General features: G+C 39.5%; 1 protein-coding gene and 1 non-coding gene across 8 annotated transcripts in view; both read right to left on the reverse strand.

The window, feature by feature from the left end:
• NSD2 (nuclear receptor binding SET domain protein 2) overlaps nt 1-27,357 on the reverse strand; it is a 107,031-nt gene that overhangs the window by 4,496 nt on the left and 75,178 nt on the right. For 3 of the 7 annotated variants that reach the window (XM_074541673.1, XM_014266087.3, XM_026792635.2), the window contains 15 exons: nt 26,111-26,215; nt 24,831-24,912; nt 23,751-23,875; nt 10,827-10,958; nt 9,659-9,782; nt 8,456-8,656; nt 7,597-7,776; nt 6,387-6,543; nt 5,449-5,654; nt 4,877-4,980; nt 4,392-4,661; nt 4,182-4,298; nt 2,283-2,424; nt 1,510-1,616; nt 55-259 (listed from right to left, as the gene is read on the reverse strand). In XM_074541673.1, coding sequence (XP_074397774.1) covers nt 55-259; nt 1,510-1,616; nt 2,283-2,424; nt 4,182-4,298; nt 4,392-4,661; nt 4,877-4,980; nt 5,449-5,654; nt 6,387-6,543; nt 7,597-7,776; nt 8,456-8,656; nt 9,659-9,782; nt 10,827-10,958; nt 23,751-23,875; nt 24,831-24,912; nt 26,111-26,215 — 2,257 coding nt within the window. Of the gene's footprint in view, nt 1-54; nt 260-1,509; nt 1,617-2,282; nt 2,425-4,181; nt 4,299-4,391; nt 4,662-4,876; nt 4,981-5,448; nt 5,655-6,386; nt 6,544-7,596; nt 7,777-8,455; nt 8,657-9,658; nt 9,783-10,826; nt 10,959-23,658; nt 24,913-26,110; nt 26,216-27,357 lie in introns of those variants that run through there. The other 4 variants (XM_026792636.2, XM_026792637.2, XM_074541674.1 and 1 more) reach the window with 4 other exon arrangements.
• On the reverse strand, nt 2,572-2,700 carry LOC113459122 (small Cajal body-specific RNA 23). Its single transcript, XR_003380007.1, has one exon.

Raw genomic sequence — 27,357 nt, forward strand, 5'->3', positions numbered from 1 at the left:
GGCTGCCGTAACTGAGGTACCTGCACAAGTTATTTATACAAGTGTAAGACTCACCAAAAGGACGTTTCACCAAACCAAGGCAGGAGAGATGATAAGCTTTAGTACAAGATTTCCTGTCACACAGCACCAGCTGGCCTCCATCACCACAACGAAAACAATCATCTTCAGATTCTTTCTTCCCTTCATTTTTCGTTCTGCGTCTCCGTGTTCTCTTTTTGGTCTTTTTGCCTTTTTCTTCTGAGGCATTAGTGGAAGAATTCTAAAAGAGTAAGATATAAATCTGTAAATGCCAGTTTTGCAAAGGCAAAATATTACACAACCCTGCCAAGCTGTTGGCACACCTGGCAGACCGTGCACACAGCTAGGAACCTGACTTGGGGCAGACCTGCCCAGTGCCTCACTCTACCAATCTGTGCTCACAAAAACCTACAGTGACCCTTGAGGAAAGTCATCCTGAAACCAGACCTTCTCCCTGCAGAACCTTCCTACTGCAAAAAACCCTTCATTTTCTTGTCACTGACAAAAGGTCTTCCAATTTCCAGTCTAATCTACTTGTGGCTAATTTACCCTCATTATGTACTTGCACCACCAATCACTTCAATATCCATTCTTCTCTTCCAGTTGTGAATACTCATGCTGGAATTACTAAAACCTGTCCCCAGTTTTCTTTGAGGACCAGACAGCAGAACTTCAGGAAATGTAGCTAATGACAGAAAGAATATACCAAACCTTATCCCTATTTCAATCTGACTTCAATTCTGTGCTGCATGCACAGAAGCAGCTTTCAAGTGCTGCTTGCACTTTAACTCTCCTTCACCAAATCATAGAAAATGTTGGATGATTTTTCAACATCCCTACCATCATTCCCTCCCTCTCACCCAGTAATCACTACCTACTTTCTTTTAAATTAGCCCATTCTATCTACCAATGAAGACAGACCCATAAAACTAAACTGTAACACTGAATTTCTTCATGATTGTCTGTGTAAATGTTCACAGGCTTATGTGAAACCTCATTTAAGTCCACCTCTTAACAAAAATCAGCTGTGTGGGTTCTGAAGTCTCTCAGTCCACCCTCTGAAGTGGCTGGTCCTGAGCAGTGTGAAGGACCAGAGGGAAGTGCAGCTTTTCAACATCCACAGGTGGTACTTGTGCCTTCCCCCACACTCCTATGCCAGCCCTTCAGTCAGCTCCATCAATCTCTGCTGGATTACAGATTTCAAACTAACCCGGACAGGATTCATACAGATTATTTCTTGATATACTTTGGTAACTTTCTTCCACATTGAAAACTCACATTTTTTATTGCTCAGTTAAAATCAATTTTAAAAAATGAATCTTAGCAAAATAATCACACTGTAAGGTTTAAATGGGGGAAATATAAACTAGAATGTCAGAATAATCCCACTGGCCACAGTTAGGCACATTCTTAGTAGTTTAAAGCTTCTACAACCCTTCCCCTGACAAGACTGTCAAAATCTCTTGATGTATTACTTGATATATTACTTGCCTTTGGTCTGTCCCCAAGAAATCCACTGCAGTTTGGGGCACCACATTTGCAGACTGTTTTTTCATTGCCCAGACAGTCAAGGTTGTAATTAAAAGTCAGCTCCGTCCCTGAGTGTAAAAAGGACAAGATAACAAATTTTATCAAAATTATCGCAAACAAATACAGCTGCTGCTATCTGTCTGCTGGTTTGGGACTTGTTTGCTGATATATTGTCATAGGATGTTCCCTCTCTTTACTGCTTATAAGCACTGACAATGATTAACCAGATGTCCATATGTCATGGTATTTTATGCAGTTACATTTTAAAATAAATTTGACTTCACAAAACTGTGCTCGTGTTTGGCCTTCACACATATTATATTCATCCATCTATCCAGCTAGATATAGCTGCAGATAGATAGGTATGTGTGTGAGCATGTATGCACACAAACCAGAAAACAGATACTTCTAAACAGCCTCCTACATCCACTCCTTAAGTTTTTTATGGTTTTGTTATGCATTTGAGAGCTCCAAAAAAACCACAAAGTTGCTAAGAATACTTGCCCTAGAAGCAAGGAACAAAAGCAGCCATGTGACTCACAATTAAAACACACTAAAAATCTTTCTGATTTTTAGTGATCACAAAGCATCACAAAGATCACAAAGCATCTCCTCTGCATGCTGAGTCCTCTACAAACATATTTGCACTGGATCACTTAAACCATGACTGTCCCACAGCAAATGCACAGAGTTTAACTGAGAGAATGAAAGCAAAGGCAGCTGAGCTGATGTACCTGCAGGAATGTCACACACAGCAAAGAGCCCCACACGAGTGTCTCCATTCACTGTCCACTTCAGAGTCTCACAGTTTGGTTGGCAGCTGTGGTTCATGAACCGGGAATAGTTTCCTTTGGGGCCAGCATCAATAATTCGGTCCTGGAGAACAAACCAGCAACAAACTGAAGGGTTTTGCTCTCCCTCCTCACAAAAAACCATAAAAATCATCCATAACCGATTTCAATAGCTGCATTCAGAGCTGACATGGTGTTGCCACCCAGAGCACACAAGCCAGCTGCTGATACCTGTTGTATTGGAAACTGTAGTGTCCCAATGGCCTGGAATGGGACACTCCCAAAGCAATACTCATGCTCTAGCTCACATTTCCCAGCACCCATCACAGCCACAGGGCAGGATAAATGTGCTTGTGAGCATTATGGTGGGCATCTTAAGGAACCCCCTTCCCCAGGAAGCTTCAAAAGTCAGACTCAGTCCTTTACCATTTACTTGGCATTCATGGAGCTGTGAAGCATTTAAAAGTATGGTACTTTATGGCATTTACCAAATGCATGATTACTTCCAGAGATTAACAGTTTCTCACCAGATTTCTTTCCCCAAATCAGCCTAGTTTAAATGTAAACAAGCTCTTGGCAAGCTAAAAACACCCCATTCCCACAAACCATTGCTCTTAAATTTCTACATCCACCAAATATACCAGACATTAACAAAGTAAAACAAAGCTTGAAATTGCCAGAACTGTCTCTTTGCAGAGCTGCTTGAGAAGGCTTTGCTTATTTATGAAGTATTCTTACAGTTTGTTTCTAGCTGATTTTTATAATGCACATGTGTGACTGTCACACCTATGTGCACACACTTCACTGCCCGGGCCTCATAATGGCACTGGCAGTTTAGGCAAAATGACAATTTATTAATGACACTAAGAGTCAAATACATGTTCAGTTCAGATGTTTAACACACTGACGTTGTATGTCAATCTAGTAGAGGAGTGAGAAACTTTAAGTGTTCAGAGCAATGTGGTTACACTGTGCTGTGGTGGGAACTCCTGTGCAGAACTCCTCAGTTACAGGACTCAGGGAAACAGTAGATGTGGAAATACAGAGCAAGAGCCTTGGGAAAATGAATGGTGGTTGGGACTGAAAAAGTTGCAGGACTGGCAGCCAGCTCTTGTTTTTCTCCTAACTATTGTCTTGGGACTGAAGCAATATAATACAGATAATCTACAACTCCTGCTGTCCAGGTTCTTCACTTTCTCCTTCTCCCAAGGAAGAAAATACTCAGAGGTGTGCACAGAGGCACAGGTGCTGAATTATTCTGCTGTGTTAATTAATCTGCTGCAATAATTTGCTGTGAATCAATTTGTGGAGGGTTGGCTGGCTACTAAGAGAGAATGCTTTCAGAAAAAGAGTTTCTACAAAAGCACAAGCCTAGTTTTGCCATAAACAATGCAAGGGACAGATGGCTACAAAAACGATTAAATGCCCTATACAGGACACAGCCTCACAATTTTATTCCACATTCTCTCAAGTGAGAATTTTATTGTCTGTTGTTGAAATTTTAGTAAAAGGATTGCAATTCCTTCCACTGTATCACTACTATTTCCCCAAACTTCATTTTAAGACTAGGCAGGTAAGTGCTTTGTACTTACAGGTGCAGGTAAGTACTGTTCTTCATTTCAAGCAACAAAGCACAACCTATAGACCTTAATATGTCATTTATCACATAATACAGAACTAAGGAGATCCATTATGTACATATAGAATGGAGAGAGCAGGCACAGAAGATGCAATGCTGTGAGTATGTGAAAGTGTAGAATGTCAAAGGTAGAAGAGTGCTCTGCCGAGGTGATCAAAATAAGGTTGTAAGTAAATAATGGCAAAAACCATCAAATACCCTACCTTATCAATAGTAAGCATATAGAAGTGGGTGATGTCATTTTCATGTGCATATTTGATTCTTGCCATACACTCCTCTTCATCAATCAGCTCTCCCACATACTCATTGACAAACTCCCCCTGAAAGACACCAAGGATCACTAGTGAAGTATATCCCAAACCCACCAAGAGCACGGCAGCTCACCCACTCTGCAGGGCAAGAACAACTCCTACCTTTTTGATGTCCCTCTTGGCCACCAGCCCCCAGCCCTTGCCATCGGTTTTGATGATCTTTGTCTCGGGGTACTGGCGCTTGGTGAAGCACTGGTTCTGGCAGCGCTCCCCCGCCGGGCACACCTGCGGGTGGCACTCGTACATCAGCATCCGGTTCAGGCACTCCGAGTCAAAGCCACACGGGTTCTCGTCCGTGGGTTTGCAGTTGCACTTGGGAATCTCAGATATGTCAGCAGTGTAGATCTGCACTTTACCACAAGGTTTGTTCACCTGAAATACACATTAAAATAGATCAGATATGACTTTAGAGCAGTTAGTTTTATTGAAAGAGTTACACGGTGGTTGCTAATTTGGTTTTGCACCATTCCAATAAAAGCAAAATTTCACCATCTCATGACTGTAAAAGCACAGTTACCATCATTATAATCTGACCCTGTCTCACTGCTCAGCTCAAACCTTTGAGCAGCCATTTCCTCAAACTTTACCTTAATATGTTTGTATGGTGGGGGTTTACGTTCACTCTCCTGGGTTTCTTTGGCTTCTCGCTGTAGTTTTATTTCTCGAAATCGAGTTTCAGCTTCTTGCAAAGCTGAAAAAGATTGCAGAATCAACAGAAATGCCAGAAAGAGGATTGCTCCCCTCCCCAAACTCACTTGCTCATTCCTTTGTGAGTTAAAACAAAGCACTGTCCTAGTCCCATCATTTAATTGTCTTGCAAACAATGCTTCTGAAGTCTTACTGTTCTTAACAGATGTATTAATTCTACTCTTTCAGTCTCCCAGTCTGCGGGAGTCTGAAAGAGTCTACTCTCTTACTACTTGCTTTAAGCTTTCCAGAAAGTGAAAATCATTAGATAAAAGTTCAGTTAGATGTCAATCTTTTACAAGACATTAAAATAATGTTTTCATGCAAAGACAGTAATAGTGACTGTTGCCCAGGACACTACAAATTTCTTTAATTCAATATTGTAAAACAAAATTTCAAAACCAAGGCTATGTGGGAAGAAAGCATAGCATGCATATCCCAGGATTATTTTTGTTTACTTTTAGCTGTGTACCATTTTTGAAGACTTTTCCAATTCCTTTGATTCCTTGGTATCTACTGCCTCTGTCTCCCTCCATGTAAGGGAACACCCGTGCTTGGTGGGTCCAATAGTAATCCTTAGAACCAAAGAAAAACACAGGAAATTCTCCAATTTCATGCTTCATTTTCTGGATATTTGGGGGAACGTTTTTCGGATGGCAAACTTCTGCAGGCCACCATCTAGCACAGAAGTACAAATAAAAAAATACAGCATTTTAGTCAAGCCCCTTCTGCAAGAGACAGTTTACAAAATCATTTCAAACAGCAGTAACTGATTGTTATTTCCAAGATCCAAGAGGATTTAAAATTATTTTGTCCCCTCTCTTAGCAGAGAGTGAGAGAAGACTAGAAAAGGAAAGTCTGACACTCAGATCTGTGGAACTTCACCTGCCTGCAAGGTAAGCACACACACAGGACTCCCTGGAGCAAAACCATTATCTTTACAAGACCTGCAAGTATTGTAATTGTCAAAGATCAAGAGAAGGTTGATAACACCTATTAATGTTTCAAGGATAACCCCCAGCTACTTCTGTCTCACTCAGATCTCACCCAAGTGTGGAACATCAACAACCTGAGTGACTGACGTCCCAGCCTGCGAGGGAGTAATTTAGCCAATTACCAGTTACACCAATTTATTGGCAGAGATCTCTGACACAAACAGGGGTTAAAGGCTCCTACACTGGAGGCAGAAGTCAGAAGACTCAAGGAGTCCTGTATGGGTAATGCCTTGGCCAGGAGCAACAGCAAAGCTGCAAATCTTTGAACCTGAAGCTTGCAAGGAGGTGAGGTCCCTAGTTCAGAGAGGAGTCAGAAATCAGTGTGCAGCAAGGCTGGCCTACAGGAGCAACCAGTTGTATGATCCTTACTTAAACATGCCAGTACTGTAAAACAACACAAATTCCTTCATCAGACCTGTAATTTCCCAGTTTAACCCAAATAATATCCTGGAAATGGAGCTTCTTGCCCGCCCTGCAGTCATTGCAGTACCAGCTCCCATCTGGCATTTCGATGTTTAAGCAGTCAGGGTGAAAGGCTGCTGGGCAGGACTCACAGCACAGCAAACTGCCACCTGCACAGACACAGAAAAAAGAAAAAAGGTTGGAAAATATCAAGATCAAAGTGTAAGTTTTGCTTTCCAGACAGCTTAGAAATGACACATATGTGGTAGTTCAGTTAGAAAATAAATGGTTAAAACATGCTGACCCTCAGCAACAAATACACCCATCACTTAGCTGGGCACAGCAGCCAAAAGGTCCTGACTAATCTGAATGCCTGGCAGACTCAGGTTAGTAGCACATACAAAATAACAAGCAAGCTGGTGATAAAAATGCTAGAAATATGCACAAATTATAATTACTTTGCTGTACTTTAATGACTACAATATGTTTAATGTAATTTTAATATATCTTAACATTTCTATGTAAGAAAAATTGTAACCACAACATACTTCTCTTATGATTTTGGGGGTTTTTTCCACCCTTGGGGGGCAGAAAGAACAAGGTTGTTAGTTTGTTCCACAAATTATCAAATGGAAAGTTGGCTGCAGCTTAAAAGCTGCTATGCTGCATCTTAATTTGTTAACAAATCAGGTAAAGTTTCACTGCTACAAGTTTAATCAGCACTATGCATTTTGTGGTTGTCAATAAGGAACAGATTTATTGTACAAGATAAAACAAAACACCCTTAATTAGTGGCAACAACTAATACTGATTCAATTTGCAGTCTGCTGCTAAACTAAAAGCAACTCGTAAAATATTTATGGTGTAATATTACATATTAGCAATAAAGAAACACAAAAAGCTTTAGTACATTGAACACAGAGGAAAGAACAGAAAAATACTCATTAGGTGTCTCTTGTAAAGAATTAACCGGGCTTCTGGCTGTTGGCTAAAGCCCAAGTAAAAACATTCTTTAATAAATTATTTCTGAAAAAAAAAAGGATATTTAAAACCCTGAAGCAGCATAAGCAAACTTCACATTATAGCACAAGCTAACAAAGCCTAACTTAATATGCCTCATTTCTAATGATTTGCTACGAACAGATTAGAACAACAACACTTGAGCCAAAGAACAAATGCTTTGAGTCCACACTTCAGAAGGAGCTCCCTCCCCAGCTGTTTACCTTTGGAGCACACAAAGCACCAGCTGACATTGACATGGGCATGGTGGCTTTTCCCCTTCATGGCGGTGAAGTGGTTGGTGCAGATGATGCTGTTGGAGGCGATGACAGCGCACCCCGCCGCGATGCAAACGTCCCCGGCGTGGTACGCGACCGGGCAGCGCACGCAGCGCATCATCTTCCCTGCAAAGCACCAACTCACAGGTCACCCTGGGCACACCTGGACATGTGTGGCACAGCACAGCACTGCTCAGGTGTCTGGGACAAAACTGACTCATCATTATGGCAAAAAAGAGGTGCTGAGACACCCTATAGACACACACGAAACCGCAGCTGTTGTGTTTTCAATGCTTGCGTATTTGCAACAATACTGAATTTTTACAAGTTTTTCTTACTCCCAATTTAAAGCTTTCATTATGCATATCAGAGTAGACATGAGTCTTTCTGAGTCATGTAATTTTGTCTGCAAATGTTGCCCAAAGCTAAAAACCTGCACAGAATCAAAATGTCTCCATGTTCATTGAGCCTTGCTGCAGTGTTTGTATGTTCTCAGGTCCTGCCCTCAGTGCTTTGCCCCTCTCCTCATCACTTATAGATTCTAGATTTCATTCTCTCTTGAGAAGAAAACATGGTTAACTATGGTTAACTGAAATTTATTTAAAAAGAGACCACAAACAAGGTAAATACTAAAGCTGACTAAAACTTACTCTATTTCAACATTTAAAAAAATTCTGAATGAACTGATAGTCCATTTATGCCTAGCAAAACTGCAGCTAGCAGCTCTCAAATGCACACATTCTTTACCTTAACATACCATAAATAAAATGAATTCATCAGCCATATAAACATAAAATGAAGCTACCTTTTGAAATTCGTGGATGTGAGGGGTTACTAACATGACAACTGAGGCAGCTGTGGAGAGGACACCGAAAGCCCCTGTTCTCGAAGACAGTGAGATGGAATTTTTTCACACAAGCTTCGTGGTAGAATTTGCCACAGTGAGACACAACACAGCGTTTCACATCTGCCTTTCTCTCCTTACACACGAAACAGGTGTGCACACCTAGTGGCAAAATGATAAACAGAATGTAATATCCAAACACATAAATGCATGAGAGAGGTGTTTAAAATTCACGTTATGTATGAGGGAACTGTTTTTGTGGTATGAGGAGGTCTTTTTCAACAAATCAATTGCATTGCTTGATGCAATCTATTTACTTTAGCTCTTTAGTATTAAATACTGATCTGCTCAGATACAAATAAAATAAAGCAAACCCATTTGCAGTTGAAGCATACACAATAACACCCAAAGACTCACCAATCTGATTTTATGTTCTTATTTATAAGCCTCAGAATGCCAGGACAAGTAGGAATTTTTAGTTTTCAAATTTTTTTAAACCAATGGAATAGGATGATGGTCTTGTCTGTGGTCTTCTGAAATTGAAGCAGGACTACAAACCAAAGACAACCATCCTCTAATCCTTTTTCCGGACTAGCTGGAACAGTTTTATTTTGAAGCAGTAGTTCCAACAAGGTATACTGCATGTACTGAAATGAGCTTATGAGCAAGAACACAAATCTTATGTAAAGTTTTGAGATTAAGAACTTCCAAGCAGTTATTACAGAATTAAAAGCAAATGAAATTAATAGCAATAAGGTAGTCTTTTAACAGGAAAAGCAAGACTGATGCAGACACACAAAGGACTGAAAAAGAACTTAAAACATTTTGTTCACTTCTCTTTTTTCTACAATTTCTTAAGTCATTGTGACAGACTTTAAACCTCATTTCTAACTGTATTCAGAAAGCAAATAATCTGCAGTTATTGAGGCAATGGCATTCTGATTAATTTAGCCACGTTGTAAGAGAGTTCTCACTGAAAACAGCGTGAACTTTGTAAAATGTGGCACACTTAGTGGTACTCTATGAACTCCCACCCTGTCCCATCCCAAAGGATAAGTAAGGGTTCTCTGAGGATACATACTCTGTCCAGGAGGATATCCTAGATCAATGTATGAGAAAACTATAACTTTTTTTTTTTAAATTAATAGAAAGGGACAAACTTGCCTGATGTACATTCACTACAAATGAATTTTCCTGCTGGTCTTCCAGAGAGCCCAAGGCAGCTCACGTGAAAAGCTCGATAGCAAAGTCCTTCACACAGCAGGAGATCACCTGTTTTTTCACACAGCTTTTACAACACAAAGGCATTGAATGTTAAAGAAAAGTTCATATGTGGAAAAAAACTGTTTTCTTTATTCCTTTTCATATACTGCTCCTCAAAATATCTTTTCCCATTGTTGAAATAAAATTTAACAAGTGAAAGATAATTTTACAAGCATTGTCACATGCCCTGAATTCAAGTTCAAACAGGTAACAGAATCATTAAACCACTAGAAATATCCCTCTCAGACCATGGTTCAGGAGTAAATACAACCTGACAGAAAAAAAGGAATAGAAAAAAAAGCTGTAAGAGCTATTCCCTGATCACATTGATGCATCTGAGTAGGGTTAAAAAGCATCCTTCTTTTCCTTTTCCTTGGCAAAAGGGAATCAGTCCAGTTGGCACAATGATACCTCTATGTCTCAGTGGTTACAGTGACACATGCATAACTAAAAATGATCCCAACAACAGCGGTGGCAGAATTTAAGGACTACCCAACATTTATAGACAGATACAACCTTATTCCCACTATGTACAAAAAATGGAAATGTAACTGTGTGCCCAGCCTCCCAGAAACTAATTTGATCTGGATTGTGTTATCATTTCATAGCCTAAGAGCCCTTCTAGAGCAATCTGAGGAAAGGCTTCTGCTTTCAGTGCCTTCCTGCCTGCACAGCACAGCAGGGCAGTGCTGCCATCTCTGCTGCAGGCAGAGCACAAACCCCCCTGGGCTGGGCTGGGCTTCCTCCTCTGTGCTAACAGAGAAACCAGCAGCTCTCCTGCATCATCTGACCAGTCACCTGGCAACACTCTGTGCTTCTCCTGAGCTACAAATTATGCTTATCTTACAGACCTGGAAACTCAAGCAGAAAGGCCAAGTCATTTACTGGAGGTCAAGAAAAAAATAATTAGGTATTAAGAATCCCATTTACTGCCATGGCAACCTCATCGCTAACAGACATCTCAGACACACATGATAAACCTGTTTCTGGCCTAATATTGTCATTTTCGTTTTTAAAAAGACCTTTTCTAGGAAAGCTCAGGAAACACAGCCCAGCTAAGGTCTCTCACCTGACACACATATTCTTTTTTTGTTCCCACTCCTCGCTCAGATTTTTTGGATGATATAGACACTTCAGTCTGAGTCTCATCAGCACTCTCATAGGGGGACTCTGAGCGCTCATCTCCTTGGCCATCAGAGATCTGAAGATTAAACACAGGTGTTAGAGAAAGCAGGCACACATGGGCAGCTTAGCACAGCATCAGCACTGATGGAAGCACACACACTGCAACTCAGACTAGCAGGTTTAGGCACGCTCTTCTGGTTTTGTTTCCCCCACCTTCAAAAAAACCACCTTGATTAAAACCAGAATATGCATTTGTGGAAGTCTCATCAGAAGTATTACACAACAATCCCCCTCACCAGCAGCCAAAACAGAACACCAGAACTTTGCAATATGGCATTTTATTTACACTCAATTCTAGAATACAGTTAGCAAGAAGTGCCTAGCCATAACACAGGGATATCTTCAAATCCCTTGAATAAAGTCTGAGCATGTGATTTATGAGAGAGCAACAGTCAATTTTTAAAAAGAAACTTGGTAAACTCCAAGCTGCAAAGTCTCTGACCCTAATATTCTCCAAGGAAGTGTGAACAGCATATAGAAGAGAGGAAGAAAAGAACAAGCAGCTCTCAATATGTTTAAGGAACATTACAGTCAACAATAAAATCAAAATACTACAGAAGATAGCTCTGTTATGGATAAATATCATATAACAGATATAGATGTAATAAATATGGGGTGTTTTTAAAAATAGCTGGAATTTACTTTAAAAAACCCATCCTAAGTAACATATTTAAAAGAAAATACAGGGTTTGTTTTCAGTTCAATAGAATTTAAGGAGGTTAACAGACATCCTTATCAACCAAGTAATTTGTCTCATCTCACATTACACCAGAAGATGCAGAATTTCATGCTGTTGTCCCCAGATGATACTCAGTGATTTGTGCCTCACTAAGTACATTCTCCAGGAGAAGATCACAATTTGGAATTGAAGAGGAAGCCTTAATTTCTCTTTCAGCTCATTCTAATGGTTATTCACACATACCATCAACAGCACTGCCTCCTGTCCCTTCTGGGCTGTCTAACTGCAGCTCACAGTTGATGATGCCTTCTCCAGGCATTTCAGCTACATTAAAACTCCCTTGGAAGCACACATTTTCCTCCTGTGGAAGCATGCTGCAATTAAGCTCGTTCCAATCCTTTTTGTTCCATGCTCTAATTTTCTCCCTAGGGTACTTTTTCCAGCATTGAGAGAGCATTTTAGTGGGGTTTCTCTAAACCTTTTCTGTGCTTTAAAAAGGTTGTTGAAAAATCAACCATGAGAACTGGCATTATAAGTCTTGCAAGTACCATGTCCAAAGCAAGCCAATACGATACCACTCTTCTCCACTTCTGTTCTGCTGTGCAAGAATCTCCCCAGGTCTCTACAATACAGGACTGAAAGTCACTCTAAACTGCTGTGCTATTTAAGAGATCATTTTTGCCAACAGCCATTTGCCAGGACACAGACACCCCACTTTATATGAAGAATTTACTCTCTGTTTTCAGACACAGAATCTCATATTTATCTACAGTAAACCACCTTTTTCTAAAAATGGCCCAGCTACATGCTGGAGGCAAATACATGCAACCTCCTTATCAACCAATCCATGTTATGTGCAAATTTATCAGAGATTATTGTTTTGAAATCAGAAAGAAAAATCTAAAATCAAACCAGGCCTAGATTTAGTTTTTATAAAATCCCTTTAGAAACACTGGTTTTGAGTGATTAATTTTCACTGCTGCTGCCAGCTAACTTGCATTCCTCCATTCAACATTTGCTTTCCTTGATCATGTCTAAATATATTTTGTAAATTGGATCAGACTGACAGTTCTTGGTTGGTTGGTGGGTTTTTCCCCCCACATTACTTACAAGGGTATAAATTCATTTCCTCTGTGCAAATTCATACTTCCACTTCACCTAGGAAAATTTCTATAAATGGAGTGATTTGGAGATTCTGCCAGACAATTTCATAAGGGGTTAGAAGAAACTGCAGGTAAAATTATTGCTTTGTTCAGGCACCTGGAAATCTCTGTCTTCTGGAAGGAGCTGTGAAATAGTGACCTGCAAAATTCTTGCTGGGAAAGGGCAGATAAAGGAAGGCAGCGTGGGAGCACGGCAAAACCACAAACCCAATTTCCCTTATGCTTTAAGTAAACTTACACACATGCTCATTTCTGTTTAAACTATTCCCACAGAAACATTAATTAGTGGCACACTGCTCTAACATTTTTAGTAGCTCATTATGTTCTTGTTTGAACTAGCCAGAATTAGTCATGGTTAGAACAGAAAAAAGGAAAAGTAAGCTGGAAGGTCTTAGATCTGCATTTCTTTTCCACTTAAAAACAAAACAGAACTAAACAAAGCAAAGCAAAACAAGCAGTCTTGCTGTAACCTGACACTGGGCTTCCCACCTTTCCCCTACAAAATACCTAAACCCAGAGAAAACCCATTTGTGAGCACCCCTTGAGTTAACACAGTATTCCCAGCAGCAAGAGCCACAGAGCCTGGCCCTTGAGGAAGGTGCTCCTCTTCCCCCAGCTCACTGCTTTTAAAAACAGAGCAGAGAAACAGCTTATTGATAAATTTATTCAGTTAAGAGAATGAGTCAAAGCAATGTTTCCCAAGATTTTCCTTGGTTTATACACTCTCTTCAACCAAAGGATGCAGACCTCTATATGGAAATGGAGCCCAATTGGCAGAAGGCAGATTTTCAGAATCCCCCTAGATATGGGTGACAAAATCCCAGCCATTTGTGAACCTCAGGCTGACATCAATTTTCCTACAGAACAGAGATTTTGCCACCTCAAAGTGAATGCATCAGCCCTTTATTTAAATTAAATGGTTACTGAGCCAAAAAAAGGAACACTGCTGGCAAGAATCAAACCCAACATCACAAATGCAACCACAAAAGCCAAATTCTATCAGCTCATTTCAAGAGAAATCTTGGCAATTTACATCCACCTACAGATTATTGCCAGGTTTCAAGCACAAATACCAACACATGGAGCATGAACAAAATACCCTCAGTTCATCAACTGAATGGCATCCAGGCTGAGAGTATCTTTCAAAATCTCTCCTTTACAGCTGTCAGGAGTCTCACACACTTTACAAATCAAATGCTCTATTAAGCACCAGTTTTGTGTTACACAGACAAGACCAGATACCTGCTCATGGCTGTCTCAAATGCTGTGAGTCACTCCATGCACAAGCAGCTCAGTGATACATCCCTGTAAATCATCTTTACTTTGTGACTGTTCATCCTTGCCACCATGAGCAGAGCTTTAACATCCTCTCCAAAAGCCATAATCCATGCACAGCTCAGTGATACAACCCTGTGGCCTGGTGCACACTGCAGGATGCATTTCTTCATGCTTGCCACCATGAGCAGAGCTTTAACCATCCTCTCCAAGAGCCATAATCCACACACAGCTCACACACTTCACTAGCAGATTTCACAGCTCAGGGCCCTAATGAAGGGGAAGGGTAGCAGATTTCCTGTCATAAGAAAGGGATGCAATTCTTTAAGAAAATTTAATTGGACCCTTATTTGTATCTTGCAGGAAGTGACACACTGTCTACCAGACATCTTTGAGGAAAGCTCCCTCTATGTAGAGAATTCGAATTCAACACCTCAGCTCCTGCAGTTATCCCAGAATAGCCAATGGAAATGTCAGGGAAGTAAAAGAGCATCTGTTCCCTGAGGCCTGTGGAGAAGAGGCTGAGCCAACCCTTCATCCAGTGTTTCTCAGAAATAACTTAGAACCTAAGAGAGGAACAGCATGAGGTGGTTGGGGAAACTGCACTTGTACCCCCAGCAAGCTGTAGCAGCCCTAACAGGCTCTGATTCATCTGGGGGACACTGAGTTTTGCAATTAAAATATGTGTAGATTGAAACAGTCACTAAGTAAAGATGATTTACAAGAAGATTGCTAGAAATCAGCTCATGCTGATGTGACACAGCCACCTCTGCAATGAAACAGAACACTTCTGGGGAAGTTTTTAACAGTTCACATACCAGAGCCCAAAACACAGCCCTCAATACAACCTGGACAGGTTTGTGGGGGCTTCTTACTTTACTTGTTAAGTCACAAATATACATCCTTCCCTTGTAATCATACCAAAGCTTGTCTTGTCCTTGCTTTTGTAATATAATCCTCCTAGCAAAGAAAATGGTACATAATTAACTCTTCTGAAATTCAGGCTGCGGTTCAAAGTAATCAACCTTTAGATTAATGGCAAAACATGTTAATTGGCAATTTGTAGCTATTTTATTCTGCTTTACATTTGCAGTAATTTCTTATTTCTCATAAAGGCAAAGGACTGTTTTAAAGAGCATAAATTCAGGGGGGAAATGCCAGGCTATTCACTTCAGACTTTAAGCAAGTGCCAAGTTTCTGCACTGAAATTGTACCTGAAATCTGCCATCATCTCCTCTTCAGCAGTTACTGCTGCTGTGACAAGGACACCCTTCCTCTGCTGAAGTGAGGATCAGTGCAAGCACCATCACCTTCACACACTGCACACCAGTCAGGCTTTCCTTCCCTTTCCCTTCAACCACTGAACATCAACATTATTTTGTGAGAATTTGCCTGTAGAGGCTTTCACACTTCACTGCCTGAACACGGAGCATGAGTGGTATTTCAGAAATCAAATGCAGCTCCTTCTACTGGAAACTCTGCACCTGCATCCACAGGTGAGAAAAAGGGAGGAAAACAGCCTAAAAACCAATTCATGCTCTTCATGTGGGGCAGGCCAGAACTGACTTCGGGGGTTAGTGAGGCTCCAAATACCATTGCTACTCACAGAAATGACCAATTTCCCATCAGGCTCCCAAGGCAATCCTTCCTTTCCCACGTGTCTCAGTCATTATTCGCTACTTACACACATAAAACTCAAGAGGGAACATGTAGGAACACATTACTGCATTTTTCCAAGTTCCCCATAGCTTTATTATTGAAAAAATATTAACTACTCAGTCAAACTAGGACAAAGTTTTGGCATCTCTGTAAATTCTTTGTGATTAGCATTGTATTTTTACCCTTCAAAAGACAGAAATTGTAGCAATGGGTCATTAAACAACTGGGTTTACTCATCTCAAGGTATTTTGAGCATACATTTTACACCACTACTGTATTTTTGGAACAGTTACTCAGGCCCACAACGGTACAGGGATCAGCATATAAAGCCTTCAAATCCCCCAAAGTATTTTGAATTTTCTTTTGAACTATATGCTAAGATTCCCTGTTCACAATAACCAAAGAAGTGCCTAAGGGATTCTTTCAGACAAATGCCAACCTATTTTTAGAAAGACTATGTAACAATGCTTGTAAAAGCCATCTTCAGCATGAATTCATAACTGAATGAACATGCTTTGCACACTGCAATATTTGATGTACAAAGCCAGATTACATCAGCAAGCATTGCTGAACACTGGGTAACTGTTTAATTGCTCAGTATAAGGGTGATATTTACTTTTTCTTCCCGCTTCCTGGACTACTTCTGCCTGTTATGTGCAAAAGGGACCTACATGTGCATACAGATGCAAGGACTGTGGGTAGAATAATGGAGTTTCCTTGGCATGATTATATTGAGTAAATAAGTGTTTGGTTTTCACAGAGGTTGCCAAGCAGGCTTAGAGGAGGAAATGTGTGCAACCCAACACAATAGTTAGAATAAGAAAACACACTAGAGCATTGAGAGGAATTAAACTGAGTCAGCTATGCGCATTTTCTGAGTTTATATGTTTATATTCTTAATTTTGTCCTTTGTCTGAAGCACTCTAAAATGATTAAAGGGTGGTAGGCAGGAAGTCAATTTGACAGAAGACTCTATACACAGATTTTGTGTACAAAATCACTCCTCAATGTTTTCCTCCTGCAAGACTTCCTCCAGCTGTAACACGAGTCCTGCAGCTGCAAGACTGAGCCCGAGTGAACTGCACAGCTCACTGCACCACCAATTAAAGGTGCCAGGACAAGCACTAACACAGGGAAACATTTCTCACAGTACATCTAAACACTAAACCCAGGTCTACTACAATTTTTAAAGCATTTTCTACAGCCAGGTATCTGATTCCAGGCTCAGCCACACACCTTGGCAGAAATGCAAGGCAATTCTTCATTCCCTCTGGCTTTTTACAAGGAAGAGTTAAATGCTAGCTGGGATGTACACTCAGCTTGCATATTTCTAGAACCACGTGGGTGAACTTTGCAAATGATATTGTTCCTTTCACATCTGGGTGGCTGAAATGTCACTTATTTAAAAAAAAAAAGGTAGTGACATATTCTCAGCTGGCATCCAATCATATTGATACAGGATTTAAGCTGTGATAGACTGGAATTTAAAAATTCAAATCATGCTGTGGCTCAAAGGAGTAGATGAAGTCAAATACTGATGTAGACATTTGCTCCACCCACTTGAATTTTTTTCTTTTTTTTCCTTCACTTAAAAATGTCTCCTTCCTTTCAGACAGCTCCAAAATCAGAGCAAATACCAGAGCCAGCAAAATCACTGCTCTGTAATTTCAAAGAAAAAAAGGTTCAGAAATTCTAGGTCTGAAAATGAAGTGCCTGTACTCATGCAATCCAGAGCCTGGGAATTTAGGAAGTTATGACAGTAAGAACAAAAAATTGCAAACAATCTGCTTGATCAGCTGGTGACCTGGCTTATATTAAATGTGCCTTTTGTTTTAGATTTAGGATTAAGTCTTCATTTTTAACAGCTGATCAAAGAAAGCATCCCTGCTGGCTCAGTGTTACCCTAGGAGGTGGGCAGGGGGTCATGGTGTGTATTTTTTCCTTCCCTTGAAGTACTTCCTGGCTAAAGGCTGTCCTGAAGGACCAGCATCAATATTTGCTAAGGCAAAAACTTCTGTCTCATGGAGCAGAATCAAGTCTCAAATACTATTCACTGTGTGTTGGCAATTGCACAATGAACATCAGCACTGCTGTGCTCATCAGCTTCCCTGGGACCTCCCCTCTCCTAGATCCAACTCAGACAAGGTTTTCCTGCCATGCTTGAAGGCTCTAAACAAATGTGGAAATTCAGATTGAAGAAGTTGTTAACATTTGAACATCTATGGTGCCTACACTGGAACAGGCTCCAACAGATGCTACTCCACCAGCCACACACCTCTTTAGACTTTTTCAGCTACCAAAGCACAACTTTTGTCCAAAAAAATTTCTTCAAAAAATCACTTGATCAATTCACTCTGTCTAATAAAAGCCCTTCTTGTATTACTCACATCTGCTTGTGTAACAGCCTTCTTAAGCCTTAAGAATACAAGCTTTGGTCTCAGTCATTCAAGACAACGACGTTCTTCTGTCACGCTCTGTTCAAGCAGTAACAGTAACACTAAAGGACAAATTTTCTGAGATCCAAAGAAGGTAACCCCTCCCACTTCCCACTGGTTTCCTTGAGCATCACTTGCTTTAATGCAGGCTGTAGGACATCAAAAGGAAATATACCCCACTATGTACATTTATCTTGGAGCTAGGGGTACATAAAATGAAAACAAAGCATGGCAGGAAATTATTTCCTCCTGCTTGCTTGGCAGGCAAGTCTCCTCCAGGGCAGGAGCAGCAGCATTTATAAAAGAAAGGGCCCACAAAGAGTGACCTGCACCTTTTACAGGGATGTCTTAAACAACATCCTCTCAGGTCACCTGCCATGATATATATTATGATCATATGATATTAACATATCATATACAAAAGATACACAGCATCTTCTCACAGGCAATTAAAGAGGCACATCTTCATGAGCTCTGAATGCTGCTGCCCACTAAGTTTCACTTTCCTTAACACTCAGGACACAGCTACAATCTCAGACTTCCTGACAAGACTTTAGAGTCAGTGATTTCTACACCACAGTCCCCCAGGAGGAAGTGGGCTGGGCTGGCTAAGAGCTCTCTATATAAAGCTTGGGGGATGCATGTTCTGATAAACTCTTCCGCCTTTCATACAGATAAACCCCAACTGCCTATTTTTTTCTTATTAACAAAATCTGAGCAGCTAGAGGGGTTGGGTTTGTTTTGGTTTGGCTTTTTACTCTAAGAACAACTGATGTAAGAGTAAGTCAATAAGCAACATACAAACAGGTCAGGCTGTATTGAAAAGACAATCTATCGTGCACCCACACAGAGACAGAAAAACTGACAGAGCCAATTGAGTTACAGTTAACATTTCCTTTATTTCATATAAGAATTCCTGAACTGAATGAAGAGTGATATTTTGGCCCATACTGCTAGACTAGATAAATTCTTTAAGTATGCGGTGCCACAGTGTACACAGTACTGTAATAGCAAAAAAAAGACAGCCTGGGACAAGTTTCATTTTTATTATTAGCAGGAGTTAGACGTTTCAGATAAGGATATTATGCATTTCTGAATTTGCCTGGAAAGTTAATTAAAACTATGAGAACATTTTAAAACAGTATAAAATTGCCTACAGATATTCATGATACTTTGGTAGGGGATGCAGAATAAAAACCTACATCATGTAAACATTCCGTTAACAGATACTCTGCACTCTGAAGCCTAAGTAACACACAAGAGGAGAATAAGTACACAAGAAACTTAATTTTCTACACAGAATGTGCTGTCAAAGAACAAAAGCGAAGCTTTGAAATTTTTTCCATGTGAAAATAGAACCATTGTAACAAAACTGTATGGTCTGGTGAGTGATGCAGGTCATGTAAAATGTTAGAGGCTTTAGCAGAGGTTTAGCAAGGAACAAGTCCAACTACTTGCAGTGTTCCATAAAAATGTACCCCTGATTGCTTACTGGGGAAAAAAAATAAAATCATAGGCATACAGAAACAAACACAGGAAACAACTGTCTGCTAAAACACAGGATGTAAGCTGGCACTATATATTAAGTTATCCTTAAGCAATGTTTAGAACAGAGAATTATATTTGCAGGAAGCTTGAATGAAATGCTAGAAGCACGGTGATTTTGTTTAACAACCTGCAAGGTCAACAGCAACTGCTTTTTCTTTAAATCAGGAGTTTGTTTAAAATAACATGAATTCCCTTCTTCCTTCCTGTTCTTAGGATCAAAAAGTCAGTTATTTTCACCTTCAGTAAAAGTTTTTAGTTGCATATTCTAGGACAACTAGACTCCAGGGATGACAAATGTACTTTTGAGTTGCAAGCTGTGCATGTCTCATGACTGCCTCCTCAAGCAAACACCTTACCTTTTAGGAGCTGTACATGTTTTCTCCTTTGTGTTTACATGCTAATGCCCATTAAAAATGCAGATAAATGAAATCTGTCTCAAACCAATAATGGGGGAAAAAAATCCACTGTTTAATATGAAGAAAAAGAGCATTAAGGCTTGCATTATTACAATTTGCATTGTTAGGCCTTGGAAACACAAGAATTTGTAGCTATAAACAGGAACTGAGCTTGTTTTGACACTGGTTGCCACAGAAGGGAAGAAAGAATTCCTCTAAGGAAGATGTAATGAAATTAAAATAAAAGCACCTCTTCAAATCTTTCCCAGGCTTCTTTAAGCTGCCATCTGCTGGCCAGCTCAGACTTGAGGGTGTGATGAAGGACAGGCTGGCTAACTTAGAGAGTATCACATGTGCTTTATTTTGTCCTCTCTTAGGCAAAGATTACAGGTTTTTGACAAAGTTCGTAAGTAGTACCTATGGTCTGCACCATACTTTGACACTTATCTGCTGTCAACAAATTCATCCAGTTTAATGAAGCCAGACAATAATCACAAAAATTGATTGAAAAGCTAAAGCAGATATGTTTCATGCAAACACACCAGGTGTGCTAATAATCCAGCAGTAATGGTAATGTAAAGTCTTTTTTATTTATTAAAAAAATACTGATTACACTCTTACTGGCACCTACTACATTATTGGGGGGTGGAGGGCCAAGGTAAAACAAGAAATTAAAATACACCATCTGCATCTCTTCTCACAAATATGTGCTTTTGGATGCTTACACCAAGTCTTACATAGCCAGTAAAAAACTACTCCAAGCTTTTGCAGACTCCAGTGTTGAGTATCTTTTTCACATCTGGCCCTACCAGTTGCTCATTAAGAATTATATTTCAACAAAATCATATTTCACATAAGTGACTTGAGTCAAGTGCCTAGAAGTAAAATTGTTTAGTTTCAACATTAAATGCAGGTATGAAATTAATTTATTCCTGTATAAACACTTCACTGCTTCTGTCCACCCCTCTTACAACAACTTCAAAGCCCAATTTTTTGAAGGGAGTGAACCTTTAATCTCTAATATGTCACATCTATAAATCTGTTTGAACAAGTCCACACTCCCACTCTTATCTCCCTCTCAAAGTAATTTATGAACTGAAAATTTGGCCATGCCTGATTTTATAGTATTTCAAATAAACCCCATTTAAAAAATATCCCCTAATAACAACAAAAGGCATTTAAAATATTTTTTAAATGTCAAATAAGATGCATCTTTCAAACAAGAAAGAACTGAGCACATCTTTCCTAGAACCTGGTTGAAAAGGACAAACATTTAAGGGGTCTGTAGTTAACAACAGTTCTTGACAAATAACAGTCACATCCAGGTTCCATTCTGGAACAAGCTGTTCACAAAGAGTACGGGAGAAAAAAAAAGGAGAAGGGAAAAAAAAGACCAGATTCCTCCTATATACACCTTGTGGAGATGTATGTGCTTGTAGAATACACAGAATTTTTCCTATACTTGTTAAGAGAGCACCTCAACGAACACTTAGAAGTTTTATAGTGAACACAGAAATGTGAAAGTTAATCATTAAATCTACTTAAAGTTGAGAAGAATTACATCCTACTCAATTAGCTGTGCAAGGCTTTCACCACTACCTGACTGTGTTTATTTTTAAAAAAACTTTCCCTTAATACTAGGAAAGTTTCTCTCCACATGAATGCTCTCAGGACACACACATATTTAGCTGTTTAGACAAGTGCTAAATAAAAATACAAAAGGGGGAAAAGTTTTTAAGAGCCACCCACACAATCCAGAATTTTTGTCTTTCCTTGTTTTGTAGAGCAGGTCAATATTAATTTCTGAAACACATGCCTGACATTTTTGTTTTATTTAACAGCAAAAATATATCTAATATAGAAAACAAACTGGGCCCAATCCTTAGTTGGTCCAAGTTCAGGTCAGTGTAGCTTTAACCAGTCCAAGGATTTAGTCCATTTATCTACTTCCCCCTGCACCCAGTCCCCCAAAATTATTTAACAAGGTGTGTTTTCTGTTATGCTGTTTGGGACTTTTTTTTGGATATTTTAACCCTTTAAAAACAATTAATTCGCTTTCTAATTTGTGTACCTGTGTTCTGTGAGCAGTGTATGAAGGCAATTTTTCTCAGATCTTTTACTGTTTAGCAGTAGCTGAGTAAATTAGTGCTAAGTTTTAGAATTTCCATCTCAGCCATATGTAAGATACAACCACATCCTTTCTTACATATGAACCATTATGTTACAACCCAAAATCCTACAAAAAAGAGTCTTTTGTTAAGAAAGACTTCTGGATAATTCATTTTATAATCATAATCTCAAGAAAGAGAAGAATCTTTCTTCTGAGTCCCCAATATTTAGAGATGCATAATTTGAGCCAAAACCCCTAAGATTTTTCCTTAAACTAGTCTGGTTGAATAGAGAGCCCCGAATAGACCATTACACAGCAAGTCCCACCAGCAAAGCCAATCCAGCAGAAGCTGGTAAGCCAAAAGATGGGAGTCTCTCAACTGAGAAAACAAAATAAGTATTACTTTACCTGGCTGCTGCTATGGACATTATTTTCTGCTGGACCCCCTTTGCTTGTTTTATTGGGGTACAGGAGGGAGTATTTATTGAGGTTTTTTAGTTAAAATGTTTTTCCAGTTACAGTTAAGATATACAGCCATTAACATGCAATCTTTTTCCCCTACCCAAAGGTAAACTGTTTACTGAACATTGTCTAGATATTTTAACTGCATTCATTACAGCATCTCATGCATTTGTTAGGGGAGATGAAAGTCTCCAGGAGAGCTGGAAGCCCTATTCCCTTGTTAGCAGGCAAGTATTTTCTCTACAGTTTTTGTAACACAGACTGGGTGAAGCTGTTTGTCTATGGATATTTTACTAAATCCTACCAACTACAGATCCAAACCCACCTGCAAAACAGCATGCATACTTCACCCTCATGCTGCCACTCTTTGGCTGATTGGTTTTAACAGTGTAGATGACTTGGGGAATGGTTTAATGGATTGTATGAATACACTTCTGATACATACATTTCATTTATTGTATGTCAACTGAGAAGAATCACAGTTCCAAATATGCAGAGCTAAGACTATGATTAGCAAGTATCAAAAAGATACATCCTTCACTGCCTGTTTAACTCTACTGGGGTTGGAGCTATTTGCATCACGGAGAAATGGCACTAAAACAGCCTGAAAACTAATTTGAGTTAAAAGGGGCTCTGCTCAGAAGACTGTCCAGTTCTAGATCAAACAGAGGATTAGGAAATCTGCTTTGATATAAAAGCTATGGCAACATGACAATATTGAGTTACATAATGTAACTAATGTAGTACACTTACATAAAAATCTGTAGAAGAAAATACAGAACACACTGGCATTTTACTTTGCCTCTAATAGAAGGTTACAATTCTAAAACGTTGTTGGTAAATACATTAAAAACCACAATAATATCTCGACGTCCCCAAAGCAGATGTTGGTGTTACAATAAATGATTTGCAATGCACACGGTAACAGATTCACAGAGGCCAAAACTGGAACTTGTCTAGAGCACCAACGTTAGAGAATTCGCCTTTGAGTTTTGCCTTTTTTTTTTTTTTTTTTAAACAAGATTCACACCTGATAATTTCTGTAATTAAATGGCTGTGTGCAAACACCACTTTTTTTTTACCTCATTCTCAGTTAAGGAAGCTGAAGGAGATGAACTCTTGCTAAAAGCAAGAGTTGAAGATTCTGCTGCTGAAGCCCGATTTCGCTTCTTCAGAGGTTTACATGCATCAGACAGATTTTTCGTTGCTGTAAAATAATTTTGGTTTACAAAGTGAAGTTTGGAACTTTAAAATGTTATCTCCCTGAAGCCATTTAAAATATTCCTTCAGATACAAGAAGGAATTATTTAGGTAAGTCTTCTGGGCACCTACATAGGACTGAATGAACATGAAGCTTTTGAAGCCATGTATTTTGGCTTGATTTTAAAAATAAAGGTCTCCATTAATCAAATATGTGCTAAATGTTTTCCCAAATTTTTATAGTCTCATTTCTATTAAAATCAAAGTATCTTGTGACTTAAGACCTCTTTAAAGCAGAGGTAGCAGTTATATGAGAAGGCCTATGTGAGCTCATCACAATCTGAGTACCACTAACACTTTGTTAAGAGAAAATTTATATACAGGAGCCAAGTACCACACATTAGCCATGGCACATCACCACTCCTACACCGTGCAGGACTTGCTGGAGCTCGCTTGTCTTTGGCAAATCACTGTAACACCTGCAGAGACATGCTCTGATAGCAGTTACCTTCAACTTGAGCATCATTAACAAGTCTCACTTTGGTGTTTCCATCCAAGGTTCTACAGAATTCCCTCTCATGCTCCACACTGCCTCCCATCAAGCACCATGTCAAAGGACTAAACCCCAAAGTACCTGATGACACTGATGGCCACTGCGCTTGTTTTACTGGGCCAGTGCAGGGGGCAAAGGGGAGCAGCAGGGTTTGTTCCCTGCTCACCAAGACCTGGGGCACCAGCTTTAATCTGGTGCCATCCCACAGGGAACTGTGAACTGCTGCTCTCAGTCAGCAATGCACAATTTCAGTCCAGGATCCAGCTGCAGGAGGGCAGTGAAGGAACAGGGCTCCCCCCCAGCTGTGGCACAACTGCAACTGCTCGCTGAGTCAGCGGAATTTAGCCGCTGGCATTGTAAAAGTATTTAATTGAAAAAGTTACATTAAAACTTATTCTGACCACATTACCTGACTGGTTCTTTTGTGAAGAGGAGGTTTCTGTGACCTTAGAAGAGTTTGTTTTTGCTGTTTTGTCATTGCTTGTCTCCCTCTGTCACAAAAAAAAATATGAAAAAATAAAAAAACTCCTAATTTATGAGTGGTTGGATACATCTGGCAATTAGTTCTGGATTTATGTCATTCAAAAGAAAGTGTCTTTACAAATATCTGAATGGTACTGCAGTTAAACTAGCCCCACTTAAGTGAACTTTAAAACTCATTTACAGCACAGGGTACAAACCCATAAACAAATGAGAAATATTAAAGAACACAGTACTTCAGCATCCCACTTATCCATCCCAAATTCAGCATATCAAAAGGGGGAGTGCTAAACACAAAACTTGTAAATTACCCTTACTATTCTTTGTACAAACGGGTCAAATTAAGACCTTTAATTATTAAATTGCAGAATTAGTATAGAAATTTGAGAGTAAACCCTGTGCAGAAATCTAAGTCTCAGAGAGAATTGCTTCCAACTCCACAACTTATAGCAGTGCCATTTTAAAAATTACTATGGTTAAGATTGTTTCAGCATTTCCAAAATAAAACCACTATTTTCAAGGGAGAATGAACAACACCTAAATTTGCTTCAGATTGAGAATTCATGATTAAAAGTTTAGGCCAAAAACAGGGGAAGTTTTTGTCAAATCTTTGTCAAAATGAAGACATTGCTCCTAACACATGCCACTATTTTTTTTTCCATTTCTTATGTTACAAATTCATTCAAATTACTAAAACTGTAGCCTAGAATACTTAACCCTGTCATGCCCACCTGATTAATAAGCACAGCTCTACTGAACAGAAAGCTTTACACACATTTCCAATGCTTTACGTGCTTTTTCACAGACTTCATCTGACAATCAGATTTATCAAAGATGTGCAGGTGAACACCTCAAGGGCCAGGGAACTGATTTCCTTTGTAAAAATAAACACAAATGGCTACAGATGTGCCATGTTGTGCTTTTACTGAGCTGCCTACCACCAATGCCACCAGAGGCTCCCAGTATGGGTCTGCTAAGATTACTGTTACACTTCTGGGCAAAAATGAAAGAAAAGAGGGTGTCAGGAGGAGGGTGCCAGACTCTTTTCTGGTGCCCAGTGACAAGACGAAGAGTAATGGCCATAAACTAAACCACACAAAGTTCCACCTCAGCATGAGGAAAATTTCTTTACTTTGGGGTGGCAGAGCATTGGAACAGTTGCCCACAGAGGTCGTGGAGTCTCCATCTCTGGAGACATTCCAAACCCACCTGGACACATTCCTGTGTAACCTGCTCTAGATGACCCTGTCTTGGCAGGGGGATTGGACTGGATGATTTCCAGAGGCCCCTTCCAATCCTAAGGATTCTGTGATTCTGTGAAAATGTACAGGATAGTTCATTCTTAAAGTTAAAGTACACTTTACAGAACCCCCATTTTGTTAATGTGCATTTCATATACATCATCAAAGCAACAATGAACAAATTAGTTTTTCAAAACGTCCATATGGGCACTAATGGCTTGGTTACTTTATGTGAAAACATTCTGATTTTGTAAATAAGAATTAAGGACAAAGGGAGAGTACAACCCACAACTCTGTGCAAGTAAAATGTCATGAAATCAAAGCTCCTCCTATCCAAAATGATTGTACCTAAAGCCTGCAGGTAAACTGGGAATAGCAGAAAGAAGGTGTATGGTTAGTGTTTGCTTTTCTGAATCATTACATACTTTCCCTGTCATTCACTGAATGTTCTACTAAGCAGCAGCATATACAGCTGGAATTGTGAAGGCAGGAAAAAGTCTAAGAGAGAATTCCTGAAACAAACTGTAAACCAGATCTGACCTTTCTGTGGAACACAACCCTGCTATATGCATTTAGAGTTTCCAAACCACCTAATATTTACACACATCAACCCCCTTGTAAACAGTTCCGATAAACTGACCAGAGAGAGAACAACATTTTTAAAATGCACATCATAAAGTCAGTGCTATTCATAGCCATTAGTGCTATGAATATTATGGGAATCAATAACCTCATTCAGTTATTTATTTTCCTGGTGGTATATTCACATGTGTGTCACAGCACCAAAGACACCAGAACCTCTCATGAGTGAACTAAACTGCAACCACCTTTCATCCTACTTCTGAGAATGTAGGCTAACTGTAGGGTACAAATGCTGGTGGGACAAGAAAGTACCTTTAGAACAGAAAAATAAAGGACTTTATAGGAGGAATTAATTGTAATAAGCAAACTTCATTATTCCATCCATCTCATGTATTATAGTATATGCAAAACAATGATACAAGTTTAAAAAGGTTTGAAAAACTGCTCCTAGAAAGTCACATGAATATGCAATGACTAACCCATTCCAGCAAGAAGTGCAGAAACCAGTTTTGGCTCTTCTTTCTCCAGAGGTAACAACATTAAGGATTATCTCTGTCCCTTGCTAATCAGCTCATTAAGCCTATCTGAAATTCTCTTATTTTAATATTAAATTCTAAGACAACAAGTTGTCTT

The sequence above is a fragment of the Zonotrichia albicollis genome, chromosome 5 (genome assembly GCF_047830755.1).
Source record: "Zonotrichia albicollis isolate bZonAlb1 chromosome 5, bZonAlb1.hap1, whole genome shotgun sequence".
Classification (NCBI taxonomy): Eukaryota; Metazoa; Chordata; class Aves; order Passeriformes; family Passerellidae; genus Zonotrichia; species Zonotrichia albicollis.